Source organism: Aulonocara stuartgranti, assembly GCF_965226115.1.
Source record: "Aulonocara stuartgranti genome assembly, chromosome: 3".
Taxonomy (NCBI): Eukaryota; Metazoa; Chordata; class Actinopteri; order Cichliformes; family Cichlidae; genus Aulonocara; species Aulonocara stuartgranti.
Genome location: NC_138941.1, coordinates 1276154 through 1299601, shown reverse-complemented (window position 1 = coordinate 1299601; position 23448 = coordinate 1276154). Strand labels below are relative to the sequence as shown.

The window sequence follows — 23448 nt, the reverse complement described above, 5'->3', positions numbered from 1 at the left end:
ATTTTTGGCAAGATCATCATTTTTATAGTGGCGACCCTTCCCATGAGTGATATGGGTAAAGATTTCCATCCAGTCAGATCGCCTTCTACTTTCTTTAGAAGTGGAATGTGGTTTAATTTAGTTAAGTCTGAAAGCTTAGGAGAGACATTAATACCTAAATATTTAATATTTCCGGATTGCAGTGGGGCAGAGGAAGAATTATGGAAGGAGCAGTTAATGGGGAGAACTGTAGATTTTGGCCAGTTAATTGAATAATCTGAAACTCTTGAAAACCAGTTTATTAAAGTAATTACCTCAGAGAGGTTGGTTTGTGTGTTTTGCAGAAAAAGCAACACATCATCCGCATAGAGACTGATTTTATGTTCTATGTTCTTACATTTTATGCCCTTAATTGTTGTAGCCTGTCTAAATGTTGCTGCTAGAGGTTCGATAAAAATTGCAAAAAGTGAAGGGGAGAGTGGGCATCCCTGTCTGGTGCCCCTCAGGAGACAGAAGCTGGAGGATGTCTGGTCATTTGTTCTGATACGAGCTGTTGGGGAATTGTATAATATTCTTATCCAGTTTATGAAAGAGTTTCCAAAACCAAATTTGTGTAAAGTTGCGAATAAAAAATTCCAGTTAACTCTGTCAAATGCTTTTTCTGCATCTAGAGATAATATTATGGTTTCGATGTTTTTATCGTATGAGTAGTCTATTAAATTAAGTAATCTACGAGTGTTTGTTGAGGAGTGCCGACCTTTTATGAAACCAGTTTGGTCAGGATGAATTAAGAGGGGGGTCATTTTCTCTAATCTCTTTGAGAGAGCTTTGCAGATTATTTTAAGGTCTACATTTAAAAGAGAGATTGGACGATAGCTTGAGGGAAATAAAGGGTCTTTGCCTGGTTTTAGCAGGAGACTAATGTTGGCAGAATTCATATTTGGTGGTAGTCTGCCATTTTCCTCGATTTCCTGCAACATGCCGTGGAATACTGGTGCCAAAATTGTCCAGAATTCTTTGTAGAATTCTGCAGGGAAACCGTCTGGACCTGGGGCCTTATTATTGGGCATACTTATCAGGGCTTCCTGGAGTTCACTTGGCGTGGACTTTTGAGGGCTCAACCAAGTTACCCGAAAAGACTCTTATCCCCTGCCTCGTGTAGATGAGTCTTTGGACTTTCTGGCAAGAGGAAAGTTTGTCTCGACATTGGACTTAGCGCGAGGCTATTGGCAGATTGCTGTAGCAGAGGACTCGAAGCCTAAAACTGCCTTCATCTCTCACTGCGGTCTCTTCCAGTTTCGGGTGCTGCCCTTTGGGCTCTGCAACGCACCTGCAACTTTTCAGAGACTCATGAACTCTGTGCTTGCTGGCTTCATTTACAAAACGTGCGCAGTCTACCTGGATGACATTGTTATCGCCTCACCTACCTTTGAACAGCACTTAGTGGATCTTGAGGAGGTGCTGGGCAGACTCCAGGCTGCTGGCTTGTCATTGAAGCTCAAAAAGTGCCAATTCTGCCTCGATGAATTCACCTTTCTCGGGTACCGCATCACATCATCAGGTGTTAAGCCCGATCCGGACAAAGTAAAGGCGGTTAAGGAGTTTGATACCCCAACCTCAGTGAAACACGTCCGTCAGTTCCTTGGCTTGACTGGCTATTATCAACGCTTCATTCAGAATTATGCCCGCCATGCCGAACCTCTTCACGCCATCACCAGAAAGGACAATGCTTTCCACTGGGACGACAGCTGTCGAAGGGCCATGGACACTTTGAAGGATCATGTCACATCAGCCCCGATCCTGTCATTTCCAGACTTCAACCGTCCCTTTTCCATTCACGCCGATGCATGTGACATTGGTCTTGGGGCAGTGTTGATGCAAAAGGATGACAAGGGTCGTGAGTACGTTGTGGCTTTTGCTAGTCGCTCCCTTCACAAAGCTGAACTCCCCTACTGCACTTCAGAGAAGGAGTGCCTCGCTGTGATATGGGCTCTGGAACACTTCCGCCCATATGTTGAAGGTGTTCATGTTACTATCTTCACTGACCACAACAGTCTCAGGTGGCTCATGTCTCGTCAAAACCCAACGGGCCGACTTGCCCGCTGGTCACTTCGTTTGCAGGACTTTGATTTCACAATAGTGCACAAACCTGGTGCACAGAACAAAGTTCCCGACGCACTGTCACGCAACCCTTTGCCTCTGACCTGTGACAGGCCGACTGATCTTTTACCAGATCATGCTGTTATGGGCAGCCTGGACATTCGTACTCTGCCCCCCGTCATTCTGGCTGACCGTTCACAATTCAGACAGCTGCAGTTAGACGATCATGTCACAGGTCCACTCCTCAGAGACATTGAAGCAGACTCTCTGAACAGCTCGGACAATGCCACCTTGTTACAGTATGTTGTGTATGACTCTCTTTTGTATCACAGAGAACCCACCCTTTGAAAGAGCTGAAACTGTTTGCCCCTACTTCCATGAGAGGCACCTTGCTGGACTATTACCATGACCACCCCACAGCAGGTCACTTGGGTGTTTCTAAGACATTGGCTAGACTGCGTTTTAGGTTTTTCTGGCCCAAAATGGCAGCTGATGTGAAAAGCTATGTGATTTCATGCTCAGTGTGCCAACTCACCAAGCCAAGTCAGAAAAAAGCAGCCGGTCTTATGGTTCCCATTGTCCCCCAGAAACCCTGGGAGTATGTGGGTGTGGATTTTGTTGGGCCACTTCCCCGCACCCCCACTGGTAATGCTTATTTGATCGTGTTTGTTGACTATTTGACTACCGTATTTTCACGACCATAAGACGCACTGTGCTAAAAGGCGCAGTCTCAGTTATGTGTGCCATTACTGTATTTAACACACACATAAGGCGCACTGGATTATAGGGCGCATACAAGTACCGTATGCGTATTTAAAAATAAAGCGGGAGCAAACCTGAGTTCGGTACCTTACTCACATTTTTATTACCAGTAATCGTCATCATCAACAACACACAAGCATACAAGTGTGCGTATTTAAAAATAAAGCAGGAGCAAAACAAAGTTTGGTACTCACATTTTTATCATCAATCAAACCCATCGAAGTCCTCATCCTCTGTGTCTGAATTGAACAGCTGCGCTAAATCTCCATCAAACATTCCAGGTTCACTTTCTTCACTGTCAGAGTCACTTTCCGTGCCGTGCGGCTCCTCGGAAATGATGCCGGCTTTTGCGAAAGCTCGAACAACAGTGCCAGCAGACATATTAGCCCAAGCATCTACAATCCATTGGCAAATTGTGGCGTAACTCGCCCGGCGCTGCCTTCCACTCTTGGTGAAACTGTGGTCTCCATCGGTCATCCATCGCTGGATGTGTTTGTCGCCGATGTGTTTGCTGCACTAGGAGCGGAAGATGGCCAGCTTTTCCTTATAATCCGCTGGAAGTTGCTGCGCTACCATAGTCCTGGTCCGGATGGAAAAATGGCACCGTTTCATAAAAAGTGAAAGTGAAACTGCTTTTAGCCGAATGGTGACCGTCGAAACGCTTCTCCCGCTCGTTCTTTGCTCGATGATCCACCGCTCGAGTCTTTCCTCCAACTCGGGCCACCTCGCCTTATGTCCGCGGAAACTCAGCTGCGTTTTCTTGACCTGCCGGAGCTTGTTTTCTAGCTTCCTCCATTTGCGAACCATCGATTCGTTAATCTTAAATTCTCTCACCGCTGCTCGATTTCCATGTTCCTCCGCGTAGCTGATGGCCTTCAGTTTAAACTGTGCTTCGTAAGCGTGTCTCTTTGCCATTTTCAGGGTTGTTAAAACAACGATGTCCTGCATAACGCACATACCTGTATAAAAGAACAGGTATGTGCGTTATAATAAAGTCAACGCACGCACTTCACCCTTTAGCGTTCTCATGGCGTTCTCTACTACGTCCTCATTACAACACACAGGGCGCACTGCGCTATAGGGCGCGCCGTACTTTTTGAAGAAAACCTAAGACTTTTAAGTGCGCCTTATGGTTGTGAAAATACGGTAAATGGGTTTAAGCCAGTGCTGTCAAAGAAGCTACATCTCAGGTAGCAGCTGGTAAATTCGTCACTGACATTTTTGCTAGGCATGGTACACCCACTTACCTCATTTCTGACAGAGGGTCTCCTTTTGTGAGTGAGCTTTTTGAACATGTTGTTTCTGCCTTAGGCTCGGTGCACAGACTCACTACGGCATATCACCCTCAGACAAATGCTACTGAACGCGTCAACCGGACTCTGAAAACTGCAATCCGCGCTTATGTAGGTGATAAGCACACATCATGGGACAAGTTTCTCCCTCAAATTTGCTTTGCTCTGCGCACCGCCCCCCATGACAGTACAGGTATGACTCCTGCCATGATGCTTTATGGTCGTGAGTTAGACACCCCGCTTGACCTTATCACTCAGCCTTCTACAGCAGGTGTTGATGAACCGGGTGTGCCTTACCCTGAGACTCTGAGAGCCTCCCTGCAGGAAGCTCACGACCACGCCAAAGCAGCTTTGGACTATAGCCATGACAGACAAAAACATTACTATGACTTGAGACATCGACATGCCACGTTTCGTGTTGGTGACCTTGTGAGAGTTAAGACGCACCCCAGGTCAGACGCTCAGTCTAACTTTACTGCTAAACTTGCACCACTGTTTCAGGGACCATTGTGTGTATCTCAGAGACTCAGTGATGTTAATTACAAATTCAAATTCAAATTCAAATTTTTATTTGTCACGTACACAGTCATACACAGTACGATATGTAGTGAAATGCTTGGACAACTGCTCGTGACCTAAAGAAAACAAAAAAGGAAAAGGCTATGAATAAGATAGGAAATAAATATGAAAAATTAAAAAGGGTAAATTTAACTAGGAAGGAATAAAATATTAAGGTTAAAAATGAAATAACTGTACAACACACTGGGATAGAATAAGATAAAATATATAAATTAAATTGAAAATAAAATAACTGTACAACAAAATACACAATACACAATATAGAACTATATAAGAATGTATGAACAAAATACACAAGAAGTATAAATAAATATATACACAATAACAGCAGCAGTGATTTAAGTGATGAAGTGAAAACAATGTCCAGAATGTCCAGTGTGTGTGTAAGAACTATATGTGTGGGTCAGTACTGTGTGGTGGTGTGATTGTGATTGAGAGACCGTATCGCCTGCGGGAAGAAGCTCCTCCTCAGTCTCTCTGTGTTGGTCTTCAGGGAGCGGAATCGCTTTCCTGACCTCAACAGAGAGAACAGTCTGTTGTTGGGATGGCTGAGGTCCTTCACGATCTTCCTGGCCTTGGTCCAGCACCGCCTGCTGTAGATTGAGTGCAGGTCAGGGAGCTTGGAGCGGATGGTGCGCTCAGCTGATCGCACAACCCTCTGTAGAGCTCGTCTGTCCTGCATGGTGCTGTTCCCGAACCAGGTTAAGATGTTTCCTGTCAGGATGCTCTCTATGGTGCACGAGTAAAAGTTCCTGAGCACCTTGGAGGGCAGTTGGAAGTCTCTCAAGCGTCTGAGGTGGTAGAGACGCTGACGGGCCTTTTTCACCACGGTGTTGATGTGACAGGACCATGACAGGTCCTGCGTGATGTGAACTCCGAGGTATTTGAAGCTGTCCACTCTCTCCACTGGGCACTCGTTGATGACGGGGGTCTGGTAGTTCCTCTCCTGCTTAGTGCTGAAGTCCACTATCAGCTCCTTTGTCTTACTGACGTTTAGAAGGAGGTCCTCTGGCACCAGTTCTCCAGATTCCTAATCTCCTTCAGGTAGGCCGTCTCGTTGTTATCAGAGATCAGGCCCACCACGACGGTGTCGTCAGCAACCCTACAGGCTCACTTGGGTGGACTCCGGTGTGGATGCAGGTGTTTATCATGTTGTGAACATGCAACCGTTCCATACCTGGGACTCTCTCACTTCCAAAGAACATTCTGTTTCATTGCCTGCTGAGAGAGAGACCGCAGAGGGTCTGAACTCTGACTCTCAGGCCCACCCTGGCCCCCCTGCAGACACTGACATTGACTCTGAGCCATTCCCCTTTGATTTACCGGACATTGACTCTTCTTCTGGTGTGGGCGCTGTTCCAGAGAGTGTTTCACCCAGATCTGTCCAGCACCCAGCTGCTGGTGGACATTACAATCTCAGGCCCAGACGTTGCCCCAGAGTTACGTCTGGCTGGAGCAACAAAAGATGGACTAATGATTTTCACACAACCAGGCTTGATCTGAAGTGAAATGTTTTGGTTAAACCTGTTTGATGCTGTCTATTTGCATTGCTACTTTGAGTCATGCTATGTAGATGTTTCTGTTTGCTCTACTTAATCCAGTTTTATGGCTCTTTCGTGCGTTAAGGTTCATTCTTGGCATTTACTTAGAAAAAAAAAAAAGAACAAAAGAAAAAAGTGAAAAAAACTAAGAAAACTGATTTTCCACTGTACATATTCGTCTTATTTTCACCAATTTCATTTTTAAATGGTCTTTTGCCCTGTGTGTGTGCACCAATCTTAGCTGTAACCTCTATGTATAGGGTACTGTTAGGTGTGGTGTGTGCTTTTTCGGCTGTGTACGGCTGAGGACAGCCTTTTTCTCACCAGGGGGGGACTATGTAATAGTTGCTATTGTAATGCAGTGTATCACCACATGGCGGCGCCTCCTGTCTCACGACTGGTGTCACCCCCTTTTTGTTCTTCTTCGCACTCCTCCTGTAATGGATGCTCCCGTGTGTACGCGGACTAGTGTGCTCTTTAGTAATGTGTGGTAGAGGTAGCACTTTTATTTTTGATATTGTAAATAAATGAGTACTTTTTGGAAAGTCAGAAGCTGTTGCTCATTCGCTATCCACCTGCACACCTCCGCGGCTGGCTTCATCTCCACTGCACGTTACAATATGTTGATTTTTTTCGCCTACTCATATCATAATTTTTTTACTCCTGGTTCTGTATGTTCATGTTCTGTTCTTTTGTAAACTTCATCTGTTTGTATGTTGTATACTCATTGTGTTTCAATAAAGTTTGATTTAAAAAAAGGTACGTTCTAAACGAAGCTTCAGACGTCACTGATCACGTGACTCTGGCCAAACGAATCAAGCCTCGACACGGTGCTTCTGAAGCAGCGCGTTGATCTTTCTGACACACGCACCGGAGCGTCAGCTTCAAGCGGACCATCACTACGTCTCACATCTAAAGGTGTCAAGGTAACTTTGAACTGAGTTCAGTCAATCTGGAGTTTTTCCAAGTTTTCTGTTGCTCTCTGTGAGAGAAGAGCGTTAAAGGCGGGGCTCTCCAGAGTCCAGCAAAACAGGAAACCACAGCTGGGTGTGTGTAAGTGTGCAAACCAATAGAATGCATCGTGGTGGGGGGGGCATCACGGGTATTGGCAAGAAAAAAATAAAAGAATCGGTCGTACCCATGCTTCCCCGACGTCATGCCAGCGCATATTGGGAAATTCGTAGGCACCGATCGGTTTTCTATCAGCCATTTGCTGGGAGTAAGGGCGCCCTCCGTTTGCGAGGTGCTGCTGGCGGCACAGGGAGGAGAGGGCGGGGCGGCGGGGAGTCTCTGGCTGGCTGGAGCGGCATCTAATAACCAACTCGCAAAACAAAATAAAAACAACACAACAAACAGATATTATGATACAGACTTATAATCTGCACCGATGTTTTTTCTAAATTCTACAAAGTGAGCGCGAGAGCCCTCGGTGCGCCTGCGCGCTGCTGAAGTCAAAGTAAACTTTATTGTCATCTCCGCTACAGACAGTCCAGCATATCCGGTTGTTCAGTCTGACGTCACTAGCCGTGTCTGGGCCTAAACTCCGCTGCAGGTCCATATATCAAACGATCACTGTGGCATTACTGAGAGTTGAAAAACTGTCTAAAGTCTTTCATCTTTAATAAAATGATCAGCGTTCTGCTCTACCAGGTGTAACAATTGAGTTTAACATCCAGGCATCCATGAAAACGGAATTTATGACATTTAACGGAGTTAGAAGTTAGCAGGAAGTTAGCTCGCTAGCTTCCATCTAAATACAATATAGCAGGTCCTGACTGCGGGGTTTTGGAAACAAATTCAAACGTACAGCTCTGCTATCACTTCCAGCATAAATGAAGACAGAAAACTAAACAGCAGTGATGTTTGTAGGGTTACTGAAGTTGGGCTAGCTGGTATATAATGATGTGCTACGTGACCGCTAGCGACACAGCTATGTTAGCATAATATAAACAAGATAACTTTTTTTCCACTCGATAAAAGTTAATGTGAGTGTTCCCGGTGGTCAGGAACAAATGTAATCGCATGGCAGGATGCTGTAAAAGGACCAAACTTCAGCCAGGAGAACAACTGAGATAATCCATCCACAATACGAGGTTAGTCATTCATATACTGCTGCATGGGCTGGGCTGTAGTTACATCCTAAGGTTTTAAAAACTGAGCTTAAATAAATGATTAGCGGTAATAAAAGCCGAGGGAGGTCAACAGTGATCACTGACTGTTTTAGGAGCTTTTTGAGATCAAATAGAAGAAAATACATAATATTAAACATGTTAACAACACAAAAGCTATATTAAACGCAGACTACTTTAGGCCCAGAAGTAGGATTCGTCGCGTCATCACTGAACAACCGGATAGAGAGACGAGATGACGAGGCTGCAGTTACAGCGGTGCAAGTAAACAAACAATAAATATAAGAAGAGTAAGAAAATAAATCTACACTTTAGGACTTGGGGTAAAGGATCAATGACAATTTAAATTTATAATTTACAGTTTGATGATTTAAAGTCTCACACAACCCGTCAAAAGGGGCGGGGCCGGCTGCTTCCAAGTAGAGCACATTTCATTTATAATGATGTAAATCCAAGCCCATCATGGATTCACGATCTGAATCCTGGGTTGTGTGAAATCCCAGAAATCAACCTTAGACAAAGTGAATCTGTGAACTAAGGTGTAGGTCTGTTAGGTTAATTGTGCTGATCCTCGGGTTGGGGGATTTGTGTTTGTACTGGAGCGCAAAATTCAAACCAATGGCAGATGGACAACAAAAGTTCAAAGCCATCAGGTGCTCAGGTTAGAAAAAAGAGAAAAGATGCAGGTAAGCAGACGTGTGATTGGATAATGGCAGCTCATCCTGAACCAATCAGACTAAACTCCAAACAATACATTATGTTACAGATTTTAATATTAATTAGTCATTGTTACTTGTTGATTTGTCCTTTTCTCATTGTGTGACGAATTATGACGACTGTTTGGTAGCTGTTATTGTCTCTCTCTCTCTCTTCATGTGCGTTTCTCTGGTGAAACAATAGTTTTGTGTTAATGTTAGGGCTGCACGATTTTGCATAAAATGAGAATCACGATTTTTTGGCTTAGAATTGAGATCATGATTCTCTCATAACAATAAATAAACATAAAACAACAAATGTCTCACGTTTTGTTGTTGCAGCAAAATGTTGTCCTGCTTGAAATTCCGTCTCCACCGTTGCTCGACGCTGCGTGTACAGAGCAGGTAGTGCAACAATAGAAAAATAGTTGCGGGACGGCACTGTGTAGCGTTTGTCTAGGGTGTTGATCGTTTTCCTAAATCCCTCGTTTTGCACAGTGTTGATGGAGCCATATCTTTGGTCAGGTGATAAGTGATAGCCTCCGTAATGTCTTTGTGCCTGCGGGAGTTCGACGGGTATAGGGAAGCGCTGTATAAGGTTCCCGTTATTGATGTTTGGGTGGTTGACCGGGACGGATTTTCTCCTGTCACTTTCTCGTCATCCCTGACGTGCTCTCCGTTGTTGTTTCCCTGCTAATTTTAGCATCACACGGCACAGCTTCTGTATCACGTGGTATAAGGCTCCGCCCTTGTCATTTGTTGAGCAGGAAGAGTGAGCGCTTGTTTTCATGCAGAGTACGTCCCGGATCAAAATGTGAAGTTTTACAAATCACCACTTCTTTAGTTAATATCATTTCAGTCTCAGACAATCTCGTTTCTCTTACAGAGGTTGAATGCACCTTTTGCGGATGGCGGTACCACACAGTGTGCGTGGACTTCCCCTGCACAGAAGGCAACTACAAATGCTGTGAATGCTAAATAAAGAGAAACAAATAATCCCTGTTGTCTTTGCTTGATGATTGGTTTGAGTCTTGACAATCCACATTGCTGGCGTTGCATCTTTCAATGCCAGCAATGGGAGGTATCAGTGCTCAAACCTTTTGTGTTTGTTTCCAACAAGTTGCCCACCTCGGGAAACAAAAATGTGTTCTTTTACTTGTCAGATGAACATATGAGACACTTTGACTCTTCAGTGCAGTGTGGAGCCTAACAAAGATCTGTTTTGTGTCCCAGCTGATCAGCAGGAGGAGGAGAGTCTGACGGAGCAGCAGAGGAACATTTTCAGCTACTTGGACTCAGCTCAGCCACTACAGAGGAAACAATGAGCTCAACACAGAAGGTGACAGACAGAGCAGGACCATATGACCAAAGATATTTATCACCATATACATTTGAACATTTGCCATAACGATGTAGCTGACGATAGAATTGACACCAGACAAAATACTTTACAGCTGCACAACTTTATTAAAAACCCATCAATGTATTTTCACTGAAACAAGCAGCTGTTGTTTATGTGCATTAAAGTTATATAAAAATGTAACAGTGCAAATGCAAATTCCTTGCTGACAGTTTAACCAAAAGGCGTTTCCAGTGGAAACTGGCCGACACATCCTGAGCATAACCATGTATAATATCCACTAAACTTCAGAAGAGGTTATACAGTCGTGGCCAAAAGGTTTGAGAATTGCATAAATATTGGAACCTGGAGAAGTTGCTGCTTAAGTTTTTATAATAGCATTTTGCCTGCACTCCAGAATGTTATGAGGAGTGATCAGATGAACTGCATCGTCCTTCTTTGCCATGAAAACGAACTTAATCCCCAAAAAGCCTTACCACTGCATTTCATTGCTGTCATCAAAGGACCTGCTGAGACCATTTCAGTGATCGTCTTCTTAACTCAGGTGAGAATGTTGGCGAGCACGAGGCTGGAGATCATCATGGCTGTATCCCGATTCAGGTTCTGCAGCTTTAAAGTCCTCAAGGGCCGCATACTCAAAGACCGCTAAGGCCGAAGTGCGGGGCTCGTAGGCTCGTGAAATGGGACGTCTAGCCTCCGTCGCGCTGCCCAGGTTGCCTAGCAACCATGATACTAACAGCTGGAAACGTTTCATACAGCTTTGTTTGACAGAAATGAAGGAGAACATATTTAGTTCATTTGTTTCTACATGAGCTCTGTGTGATTTGATGAGTATCTGAGGCTGAGACCACAGGACTGTGAAACATGATTGTTGGGCTTCATTTCTGTGCTGAACAGTCGTTTAAGATTAGCTGTAAATAACAATTAGCTGATGTTGTTCATGAGACTAAAGTCATCTCACTGTGGTAATGTAAATATAATATGGCCAATATTATAGTTATTATATTAATCACTTCACTCACAGACAAGTATCTGTGACAGTGTGTATACAGATGTATCATATATAAGAGACAAATATTGTTCGTTTAATATGTTGGTACTAAATGTGGCTCAGTGCTTACATATATGTGTAAAAAGCAAATGTAGGAGCTGTGATAACTGTGTCTGATAGAATGAAGAGTAGACTGATATATGAAATATTCCTTTATTGGGTGAGAAAATCAGACCATGTCATAACTGCTGTAAGTCACACAGAATAGATATCAGAGCCTTAAACAGGCTGACTTCTGCTAAATGGGTCAAACTGGGCAGAAAGTCTACAAACACATAACATCCTTATAGAATATGATGTAACACTATAGATCAACTTAGCTCAGAATATATAAAGCATATAAACAGTTACAGCAATATGATGCAACAAACACAGCAGCTACTGATCCAAAATACTCAAAGCTTCATAGAACTGAAACCAACATTTATTTTTAGCTCCATTCTGCTGCTGATACAGACTTTAGGTTTCTGAACATTAAACTTGTTGCTGCCTTTCATAGTGTGTAACTTGAAGGCCCTGAGTACTTTCTCCCACACTGAAAACACTGGGATGATCACATTATTTGAACATTACCTAATAAGACTGATTCAGCACAGACAGTTATGTTAAACTTTCCTAGCAGTCCTTCACAAACAGGGAACAGTCTGTCTATTCTCTCCATCTGTCAGCTGCTGCTGGCTCTTCCTCCTCCTCTTCCTCACACACTGCTGAGTTTGTCCTGGTGGATCATCAGGGCTGCAAAGCCTCACAGATGATGTGCAGCAGTGGCTCCCTCAGTCTGTCCTCACTCTGGACACTTGCAGTCGTCACACATGGAAATCAAATGTGTGATAAGCTGCAGGATTCAAACACAAGTGTAACTTATAAACACATGTTCATACTTTTATTCCACAATCAGAGAGAAAGAAACAGAGAGAGAGTGCAGGACAGACAGACAGGTGACAGTCTCAGGTGTACACACTGCTACACAACAGCACCAGAGAAGCAGGATTTAGTGTTTGTGTTATTACGAGTGTAAACAAGAAGAGTTCCAGATGGTGCAGTGGACACATGTGTGACTGCTGTGATTAAAGCATCTTTCTTTCAGCTTAACGAGTGAACCGTCAGCTCGTTCAAACACACGTTAAAGTGCGTTTGGCTCGACACCACCGAACAGAGGCAGCAATATAACACAGCTAACATTAACAGTGCAGTGGATCCTGCTTGTGCCGTGATGTTCAGGACTGCAAACCGAGCAGCATCACTGACTTTCAGCTTGTTGTGTTTGTGGATATATGACTGACTTTAATTATCCACAAAATCATCACATTCTCTGTCAGATGAAGGTCGACTATTGAACGGCGTATATTTTAAAGGCTTTAAAACCAAGTTAACGCTGAAAGTACAAACATCACTAATGTCACATAACTCTGCCGACAAGGCATAGCTATGGCTATGAAATGCTCTTTGTGTATCACTTCTTCATTATGAAAGATGTCATTAATGCACTAGTAATGTCTCATCTGGAGTATTGTTCAATCATTTGGTCAGCAGCTAATAAGACAGATCTTAACAGACTTCAGTTAGTCCAGAATAAGGCGTCCAGATTAGTGTGAAGATGTTCATACTATACTAATATTGATAACATGCATAATAACCTTTCTTGGCTTCCTGTACAGGCTAAAATATTCTATGGCTTACTTGTAGTTCTAAAGAAAGCAATTCTGTTAAACACACCACATTTATTCTGCTCAGCTGCAGTATCCAGATGAAATACATCATCATATTACACAGTTTTCAACAAGCTGCAATTTAGTAAATGCTCGAGTTAAAAGTAACGTTTTGTAAAACTGTTACATTTAGAGCAACTTTTAAGTGGAATAAGTTGCCTTAAAAAATTTGAGAATTATTCAAAACTTCAATGAACACTTAAAAGCCGATTTACAGAGCTTTTAGTTGTTGTAAATATTGTAAGACATGATTTGTTTTTGAAATTTGTGTAATGTGCCTCAATGTTATTGATATTATTATTATTATTATTGATTGCTTATATTTGAACAATTGTGAAACCTCACTGTGGATGTAAGAGTGAAATTATGTGGATATCTTGAATCCACTTTATTGTGTAATATTTTATGTGAGTATTTGACGGAAGACGAGCAACATCTGTTGTGGAAGCTAACGGGGTTCCTTTAGAATAAACAAACATAGGATTTATTATCACTGAATAATTCTGTATAAATCTATACAAATTATAGAAATATGTAATAGGAAACAACAAAATAATCTAAATTATAAAATAATGTGTGTGTGTGTGTGTGTGTGTGTGTGTGTGTGTGTGTGTGTGTGTGTGTGTGTGTGTGTGTGTGTGTGCATGATTTTAGTGTTTGAACAGTCATGAATTATCTTTAACAGCAGGTTGGATGTTAGAACTACCAGCAGGTGGGGATAAGAGACCTTTAAGGTGTTTGGTGCCACGCTCCACCTTCAGGTTTAAAACTAGTGTTAATGGAGTTTGAAGGTTGAGTTTGTTCCACGACTGCATTTCACTCACTGCCTCTGTTTGTATCTCTGTCACTGCAGGACCAACATGGAGCCAGAAGTCAGCGCTCTCAGGAGGCCGACAAACCTCACAGAAGAAAGGGAGAGAAAAAACACACCTGTGACGAGTGTGGGAAGGGTTTTACTGTGAGGGCTAAACTAAAACGGCATCAGGTCATCCACACTGGAGAGAGACCGTTCAGCTGTGACTTGTGTGGAAAGTCTTTTTCCTTGAAGGGTTACCTAAAAAAACACCAACTCATCCACAGTGGAGTTAAAGCGTACAGCTGTGATCAGTGTGGCAGAGCTTTTACTCAAAGTAGCAGCTTACAGAGGCATCTAGTTACCCACTCTGGAATTAAGGCATACAGCTGTGATCAGTGTGGCAGAGCTTTTACTCAAAGTAGCAGCTTACAGAGGCATCTAGTTACCCACTCTGGAATTAAGGCATACAGCTGTGACATCTGTGGAAAAACTTTCAGCCAGAGAGGGAACCGAAATACACACCTACGCATTCACACCAGACATGATGTGTACTGCTGTGAACAGTGTGGCAAAGAGTTTACAACAGACGCACAGTTACAACGACACATGTTTACCCACACTGAGGAGAGACCTTATCGATGTGACCTGTGTGAGAAGACTTTTAAATCTCCACGTTACCTGAGACAACACCAACAGATCCACACCAGAAAGAGACTCTACAAGTGCAGCTACTGTGAGGTATGTATTTATATTGTTATCTTGTCATTTTAGCCTGACTGTTTGGAACAACTCTGCTCATTAAACTGTGTTAGCATGTTAGCAATTCTACTGCATGGAAAAGCAGCTCTGAGTGATTATTCAGATTTTCCTTTCAGTTATGATTTTAGTATTACTGTAGTATTATGGTGGTAGTATTGTAGTTATTGCAGCCCAGTAAACTGAGTGTGTTAACTGAAACAGTCAAATGTAGTTGGACGTCTGCAGAGATGCTCTTTATTTCAGGCGACGTTCAGGATACAAATGTTGAAGGACTGACTTACACTGTCTTTGTGTCTTTGTTTAGAAGCAGAGCGACACAGATGGATCCAGTTCTCAACCCTGTCATCACTGTGGTGGTGGGAAAGACTTTCATTGTGACCTCTGTGGAAAAACTTTCAGTCAGCAAAAGGCCCTAAAAGTACATCAACGTAGACACACTGGAGACAAACTGAAATACTGCAAAGAATGTGGGAGAAGCTTCACCACATCACATCGCTTAAAACGACATGAACTGATTCACAGTGGGGTTAAAAAGCACCTCTGTGATCAGTGTGGGTCATCCTTCACCACTGCAGGTCAGCTTAAAACACACAAACGAGTCCACACAGGAGAGAAACCACACAAGTGCAGACACTGTGAGAGAAGCTTCTCACATTCAGGTAATCGTAACATTCATGAACGTGGACACATGGAAGGAAACTACAGCTGTGACCAGTGTGACAAGAGCTTCAGGAATCTCAGATCATACTCTGCACACAAACGATCCCACGTTACTAATAAACTGTTTCACTGTTACCAATGTGCCCAAACATTCACCTCATTGTCTGCTCTGTGCAAACATCAGCGCGATCACTCAGGGCTGAAATCACTCCCATCACTGGATCACAGTGAATCTGAAGACACAGAAAGATCCTCTGGTTTCTGTGTCAGACTCAAAAAGCTTGAGATCAGGCTCCACAGAGTTCAGATAGAATCATTTAAACTTGTGTTGAACTGAACTGGTTGCTGGGCTGAACTTCTACATAATACAGATCTACATGGGATCTTCTTTTCTGTTGTTTTACTGAGTCAGTTTTGTCCTTTTTTCTCTGTCCTGGTTTTGCTCGTCTGTAAATGATTGAAACTCAGTCAAATAGTTCATTGTTCTCCAGCAAAACGTTTTTTGGAAACTCATGTTTAACCTTTAAAACTCTGACATGTTTTAGCACACAAGGCTTCATCGGGGAGTTCACTCATGATTGGACCATGAGAACAAAGGTTTTTAGTTCTTTCAAAGAGAGTCATGGAGATGTTTGATGTTTCTGTTTTTCTGAAACCACCTGAAAGAAAAACTATTTTTCTTGCTTTATGTAGTGTGGAAGTTTTTAATGTTTCTTCATCTGTGATGTTCTTGAATGTGTTCACGTGAAGATGGTACAAATAAACTGTCCTTTCAGCTTTAGCTCCTAATTTATTCATTATTTATGGATGTAGCACAGCAGCCGTCTCTTGATTAACACATGGAGGGCTCGGGATCTGATGGTGTCGTCTCCCTAATTTGCCCACTCAGTAAATCTCACTCATGGCCAAGAAATTGAAATAAACCTTGTTTCCCTGCTGGATAGTGATCCACTGTAACTCTGCTCCTCCTTCCTGTTTAGGATTTCTGTGGCTGAAGTAAAATTCCCTCCATCCATCACTTATCCCAGCTAACCCAAAGTGAAATAAAGTTTTGCTGGTCTTAAAAAAGCATTACAATAATGGGCATTACCAATGCAAACTGAATGATACAGAAGATGAAAGAAGAGACTTTGATCAGTTAATAAAGCTCATGATCTGGATTCATTGTGGCTGCTACACAGATACTTCTGGGTCACTTCTCTCAGTTAGGAACCTTCCTCACCAAACTGACTGTTGGACCACACCCCTGGTTTCATGAGAAATTGTTTCAGCCATGATTTCTCTTCCTGTATTTCAGAGTAAAGACTGAAGTGACAAATGGAAGCATGTTTAAAAAACACAATGTGAGAGAGACGTTGAGGTCCTTAGAAGTTACCCTGGGTTTTTCTGTCACCCTGCTAGATGTTACACACCTTGTTATTGGACTGATTTCTACTGCTGGACTACTCCTGCGGAGAGTATTGAGCTGTTATTGAGCTGCACATACGTTACGACCTGCTTAAGTTCGAGGTCACAGCGTCTGTAGAGCAGCTGGAACATAATGAAGTCTACAAGGTTAAAGTTTTCTCTTCAGTTATTGTTCTTTCTGCTGCTTGGTTTGATGGATCTGAGAGCTTTTGTTTTTATTATTGTTATTATAATTATCATTAATATTTTACTCTCTAGAAGCTTTAAAATAGTGTTTGTGTTTGAAAAAATTGATTTAAGAATTGAACAGAAACATCTGTCCTTCTGAAAATCGCCCAAAGGCACGGAGACAAAGTCAAAGGATGCAACCTGTAACTTTCTCTTCCTTCATGTCAGGACCATCATCCATGATTTATATAAAATGCATATAGCAACAGTAGCACTTTAGTTTGGACTTTATGATTTCTGTAACTGGAAAATATTATTTTGTTTAAAGACAGAAGTGACCGCATAGTTGCAACATCAAAGGGAAATATTAATTAATTAGCATCAAGTATATTTGTTGCTTAAGCGTTTGCACTATAACTTAAGTAGGATTATAACTTTTAAGGAAGGAAAGATTTCAGATATTCAGTTCACTGTTTCAGTTATTTTATATGAAATTAAAACATTTACGTTGGTCAAATATGATGCTCTAAATCAAATAAAAGTTTGAAAATAAATGATGTATTTTTAAATGCTGCAACAAATGTTCACAAAAAGTAACTATAATTAAAACCAGTTAAACAAAATCAAATGTTTGAATCATGCTTAACCAAATGCCAGGCTGCAGAGTTGAACCTAAAGTATACGTAGAAAGATTTCAACATCTGAGCAGTTTTTAATGTTTTTATCACATATAAATGTCACAGCAGTGGGTCCTGGCCCAATGCTTTGTGTTTTTGGTTTTCTTTGACTCTTGTTTTTCTTGGTTTTTGTTCTTCTTATTTATCAGGCTCTCAGTAATCTTAGTTCTCCCTCCCTCAGTGTTCATTTCAGCCTGTGTTTAGTTTCTGTTCCCGTGTCCCACGTTTCGTTTCATGTCGAGTCAGCCCTGTCTCTCTGTTTCCTGTGTCTCCCCAGTCAGCCCCGCCTCCCTCGGGCACTCATGTGTGATACAGAGTAATAAACCTGACTACATTTGCTACACTCTCTTTATTACCTGTTACTTTAAAATTCATACACTAATTATGTCTGCCCATCTCTCTAATGTGAAGGTCAAAGGTCAACATCCCAGTGACATAAGAATAATCCCAAAGGGGCAAAGGCAGCGGTTAATTTAGCACATTTAGCATTAAGGGTACAGCAAGGATATACTTTTACTTATTGTGGCAGGGGTGTGGTCTCTGGCCTGCTGCAGTGGAGGCTGGTGGCGGGACGTTGGACGGCACAGGTGAGGGTGATGGAGCTCATGACTCTCCCCTTTATAGTGACGGAGGAGACTGGCGTGGGGGAAGCGTGTAGTGGAGGAAGCCGAGGAGAGAGCTGGTTTCTGGCTACAAAGACGGCGTCAAACCAGAAAAGATTGCTCGTGGTCAAATGTCAAAGGAGCTTGCAAAGAAAAGCGTCTGGACTTCTTTAAGTTGCTTGAAGACGTTTCACCTCTCATCCGAGAAGCTTCTTCAGTTCTAAGGTCAAATGGTGGAGAGTCCCAGATATAAACCTAGTGGGAGTTTCCCCCCACAGAGGGACAAAAGGACCCCCTGATGATCCTCTAATCACCTGAGCCAAGGTGTGAAACTGGGTGTGGGTCCCAATCAGCCAGAGTTTCGGGTGAGTTCATTGTGAAACCTGGCCCCACCTTATCATGCGAATTCCTGAGGTCAGATGGCCCAGGATGTGAGTGGGCGTTAAGGCGTCTGGGAAGGATCTCAAAACTGGATTATTGATGGCAGAGAGTTGATGTCGTAAACCCCGCCTCTGTTCAAAGATGGTCGCTCACAGTGGACATAGATGCTTCTTTCACTCCTCTTTCAAACCATCTGTCCTCTCTGTCCAAAATGTGAACACTGGCATCCTCGAATCAGAATCAGAATCAGAATGGGTTTATTGCCAGATGTTGAGGTTTACAACATTAGGAAATTGCTGCGGTGCTTCAGTGCAAACAATAAGAATTAAAGTGCTATGTAGAAAGTAAGATATGTGCATGAGATATACATGAGATATATACATGAGAATAAGAATTATGAGTGCTACGTAGAAAGATATATACATGAGTGCAGGTGGTGATCAGTCAGTCATGTGGTTATTGTTCATGTGTCCAACAGCAGAGGGGAAGAAACTGTTCTTGTGGCGAGAGGTTCTGGTGCGAATGGACCGGAGCCTCCTGCCTGAGGGGAGCAGGTCAAACAGACTGTGTCCAGGGTGAGAAGGGTCAGCTGAGATCCGGGCTGCACGCCGCAGTGTCCTGGAGGTGTACAGGTCCTGCAGAGATGGGAGTCTGCAGCCAATCACCTTCTCAGCAGAGCGCACAACACGCTGCAGTCTCTGTTTGTCCCTGATAGTGGCTCCAGCGTACCACACGGTGATGGAGGAGGTGAGGATGGACTCGATGATTGCAGTGTAGAATTGCATCATCGTCCGTGTTGGCAGGTTGAATTTCTTCAGCTGCCTCAGGAAGTACATCCTCTGCTGGGCTTTCTTAATGACGGAGGTGATGGTGGGCTCCCACTTCAGGTCCTGGGTGATGGTGGTACCCAGGAAGCGGAATGAGTCCACAGAGGTGATGGGGGTGTCAGTCAAGATGATGGGGGGGAGTGGGGCTGTGTGCTTCCTGAAGTCCACAATAATCTCCACTGTCTTCTGGGCATTCAGCACCAGGAAGGAGTGTCCTTTGTCCTTAAGATGCAGATGGACTGCTGAGTCTTGTCCTGTGGAGGTGGCTCTTCTATGTTGTGCCATGCGCTTGTGAAGTGGCTGTTTGGTCTCTCCAATGTAGAGGTCTGGGCATTCCTCGCTGCACTGTACAGCATACACCACATTGTTAAGTCTGTGTTTTGGCGTTTTATCTTTCGGGTGAACCAGTTTTTGTCTGAGCGTGTTGCTGGGTCTGAAATACACCGGGATGTCATGCTTGGAGAAAACTCTCCTGAGTTTTTCTGATACACCGGCTACATAGGGGATGACAATGTTGTTGCGTCTGTCCTTCTTATCCTCCCTCGCTGGTGTCTGATCTTCTTTTCTGTGCCTCTTTGCTGACAGTAGAGCTGGGCGATATGAGATTTTTTCATATCACGACATGTTTTTTTCATTTCAGGCGATAACGATATCTATCACGATATAAGCCAAATAACTATATTTGTAAGATTTAAATGTGCCGTTGCTCACAAGTAAAATGTGAAATAATCAGCAGCTTGTTTTTATTTAAATATTTATTTCCCATAATAAGTTCAACAGGGTAGATGTACTTCAGGAACATGAGACTTTTTCAGATAAATAAAGCCAAATATTGCAAACTACACAAAAGGCAGCCGCTAAAGCGTTTAAGTTTCAAAATAGAACAAACGAAACAGACTAAATTGTCAATTCCACTTAGAAACAAAATATTAATTCTAAAAATAAATCTTAGTTTGTTTTACAGAAGAACAGACAAAAATGACTAACTTTTGTCAATATCAAATAAACTGAGAACTAAAAGGAAATTCTCAATCTCTCCTTGTTGTATAGCTGAGCTTTTCAAACAGTTTTAACAGTTACTTTAGTCTGACAAAAGCCGAATGACGAATTAGCGCTTCCAGTCAGAGACTGAGGCTACGTCCACACGTACACGGGTATTTTTGAAAACGGAGATTTTCCGTTTCCGTTTTAAAAAATAATCCCGTCCACACATAAAGGCAGAAATGAAGGAAAACACTGCTATGAACATGCCAAAGCAGCAGGTGGCGCTAGATTCCTAACCGTGCAGAAATGTTGGCCAATCAGAAGTCTAGAAGCCTCGGTGGGAAAAAGTAAACAAAGCTGGGGCATAGAAGCAGAACAGAGTCGTATGTGTGGAGGGACAGTAACTGTGTGTATATGTAAGCATTTAAACACTGCAGAGAGTAGAATTAACAGTAACAGTATTGTAGAAATTCATTTCACCGAAACAATAACGTGGCGCACAGTGTGACGCATGCACCAGTTTATTGTATTTCCAGACTTGCTTTCGGCACAATTTACAGTGCACGCTACTCTGTTTTTGTCAGACTTGAAATAGCCGAAATACCTTCACACTATGGAACTTCTGTGGCTCTTCTGTTCGACAATTTCTCCGGCATTGGAACCATCATCTGTTTTCTCTTCGGTCACGCTCGGTTGAATTTTCTAGTCGGCACACTCATTTCCTCCATTACCCGCTGGCTGCTTCCCAAACAAACACACGTGCGGCTTGGCACTTGTGCTGTACGTAACAAGTCACGTGACGTGACGCTGCGGCTGTGATTGGTTCGGCTCTGCGCTACTTAATTTGGATTGGCTGACCCTTTTTTTTTTTTTTTTTTTTTAAGAGGACAAGAGCGGCGAGGTCTATCGCGATAGCTTAATTTCTCTATCGAGTAAAAGTTATATCGCGATACATATCGTTATCGTTCTATCGCCCAGCTCTAGCTGACAGAGGCTCCTTTGACTACGATGACCTGGATGACTGAGAACCTTCACAGACACTTGTGGTCAAATAATGTGTTGTGCAGCACGCAGGACAGACAGCGCACAATGTGCTTTGAAGTAGCAGCCAAGAAAGGTGTAATTTAAGTCTACGAGCAGTGAACACCCGTGTGCACACCTGTGTGGATCAGCGCGCTTGTATTCAAATGGTTTCCACATGTAATGGTCTGCAAGAGGATGTAGCGAGCCATAGCCCCGTCCCCCAGGGCATGAAACAGGCATGGAGGAGATCCAGGCCCCAGAGTGCGAGAGCCCAAGGAGGACAACCGGAGGGGCATCTGTGCCACCCTCATGGGAAGGGCTGAGGATCCCCAGACGAGGCGTCACCCAGTAGCCACCGAGCAGAAGCTAGAGGGGGCTTCACCAGCGTGCCCAACGGCTCCGCCGGCAGCCGGCTGTGCCAGAGTGAACCGAGCCGCAGGCCCAGAGGCCGGAGGCCCGAGGGCCCCCCACACCCCGGAGGAGGCCTGACCGAGCAACAGGCGCCAGGCCCCGCCAGGTAGCCACCGGGAGTGAGCCGGTACATACCTGAGCGCCCAGCCCCGGACACCAAGAACCACCAATGCACCGACCCCTGAGGGCATCAGTCACCAGCAGGGAGTGTGGTGAGGGGAGATAGGCCTTGGAGGGCCTGGGAGTTCCCAGAGAGGTGGAGTCTAAGACCCGACCTGACATATAGACACAGACAAACAGGCACACACAGACACAAACATGCGTTCCCACCCTCATGCACACATATACAAACACTCAGCACTCACCCAACGTAAGGACTGACATAAATGGACATGTACACACAATCACACTCCCCAAACATACTCTATTCCTTTTGTTAAGTACTTTGAACTTTACAGGTGGTTCCTGGCTAGGTTTGGACCTGTTTGACTGACTGACTCTGTTTGAAGCATTTACCCTCCCCAGAGGGGGAAGCAGAACCCAGACCCAAGAGATGTTACCCTTCCCCCCGGGGTGGAGGCAAGCAGACCGTCCCAGGCTCCGCAGCAGCAGGGAGGCCAATCGGACAGCCAACATCTCCTCCCAGCCCCCCCGCCCCGATGGCTAGCAGAGAACGGGGGTGTGTGAAGACCCCATACCTCCCTCCTCCCGCTCATGTGTAGTGTTGCTGCGTGTTGCTCTAAAGTGCATTTAAAACTAAAAAATGGTGCTGCTGCCAGAGAGCAGCAGGTGTTAGCATGGCCCCTCCCGAGAACCCTCAATGTCTACATGGATTTAAAATTGAGAGGTGGGCACCAGCGCCAGATGTAGGTTTGAGTACACAGACCGTCCACTGGACGCCGTTAACGTGCCCACCCTCAAGGCCCTATATATATGTGTGTGTGTTATGAGAGTGTAAGTAATGTGGATGTCTAAGTTGTGAGATAAAATTGAGGCACAGGTGGCCAGAAGGGGATGGGGGGGGGATGTCTCACCTGCACTCCTGTGACACACCCGCACCCCAAGGCCCTACCTGTATGGGTGAGTGTGGTGGAGCGGGAAGAGGGAGGTAGCCGGGGATGGGGAGGAAAAGGAGGGAGGGGAGGATGCCCCTCCCTAGGGCCAGCTCCCCCGCTGACCCCAGTAGGCACCCCCGTCCTCTGGTACCCACCAAGGCAAGGGAGCCCAGGTCCATCCAGACCGCGGCCTATGGTAGCACTGCCAAGCCCCACAGGACCCGGGGCAGCCCACCCTACCCACCGCAGAGGAAACTGTACCCACCCCAAAATGAACATATTTCAAGTAAACAGCTGGACTGATCAGGTCCAAGCACAGAGTGATAAACTTGTCAAACAGCTGTCATATCTTTATATAGAAGCTCTTTATAAATGCTGCTCACTGCAGTCTGTTTACTAATAATGTCAAAGTGTTAGAAACACAGAAACATCAGAATGGTCTTTGTTCACAGAAACCTGTCTGGGATCCTTTGTTGTTCTTTTGATGCAGAGTTACATTAT

The 23448-nt window shown here is 44.0% G+C and overlaps 2 protein-coding genes across 3 annotated transcripts in view; one reads left to right on the top strand and one right to left on the bottom strand.

The window, feature by feature from the left end:
• LOC309702304 (uncharacterized protein) overlaps positions 1–16193 on the top strand; it is a 29727-nt gene extending 13534 nt beyond the window's left edge. The window contains exons 1-4 of one of the 2 annotated variants that reach the window (XM_082526931.1): positions 7018–7179; positions 10311–10416; positions 14051–14731; positions 15057–16193. In XM_082526931.1, the coding sequence (XP_082383057.1) occupies positions 10399–10416; positions 14051–14731; positions 15057–15749 (1392 nt within the window). In that variant the 5' untranslated portion in view covers positions 7018–7179; positions 10311–10398 and the 3' untranslated portion in view covers positions 15750–16193. Of the gene's footprint in view, positions 1–7017; positions 7180–10310; positions 10417–14050; positions 14732–15056 lie in introns of those variants that run through there. The other variant, XM_082526932.1, reaches the window with a different exon arrangement.
• The window catches only part of LOC309702163 (uncharacterized protein), an 854297-nt gene that overhangs the window by 337784 nt on the left and 493065 nt on the right, over positions 1–23448 (bottom strand). The gene's annotated exons all lie outside the window — the stretch shown is intronic.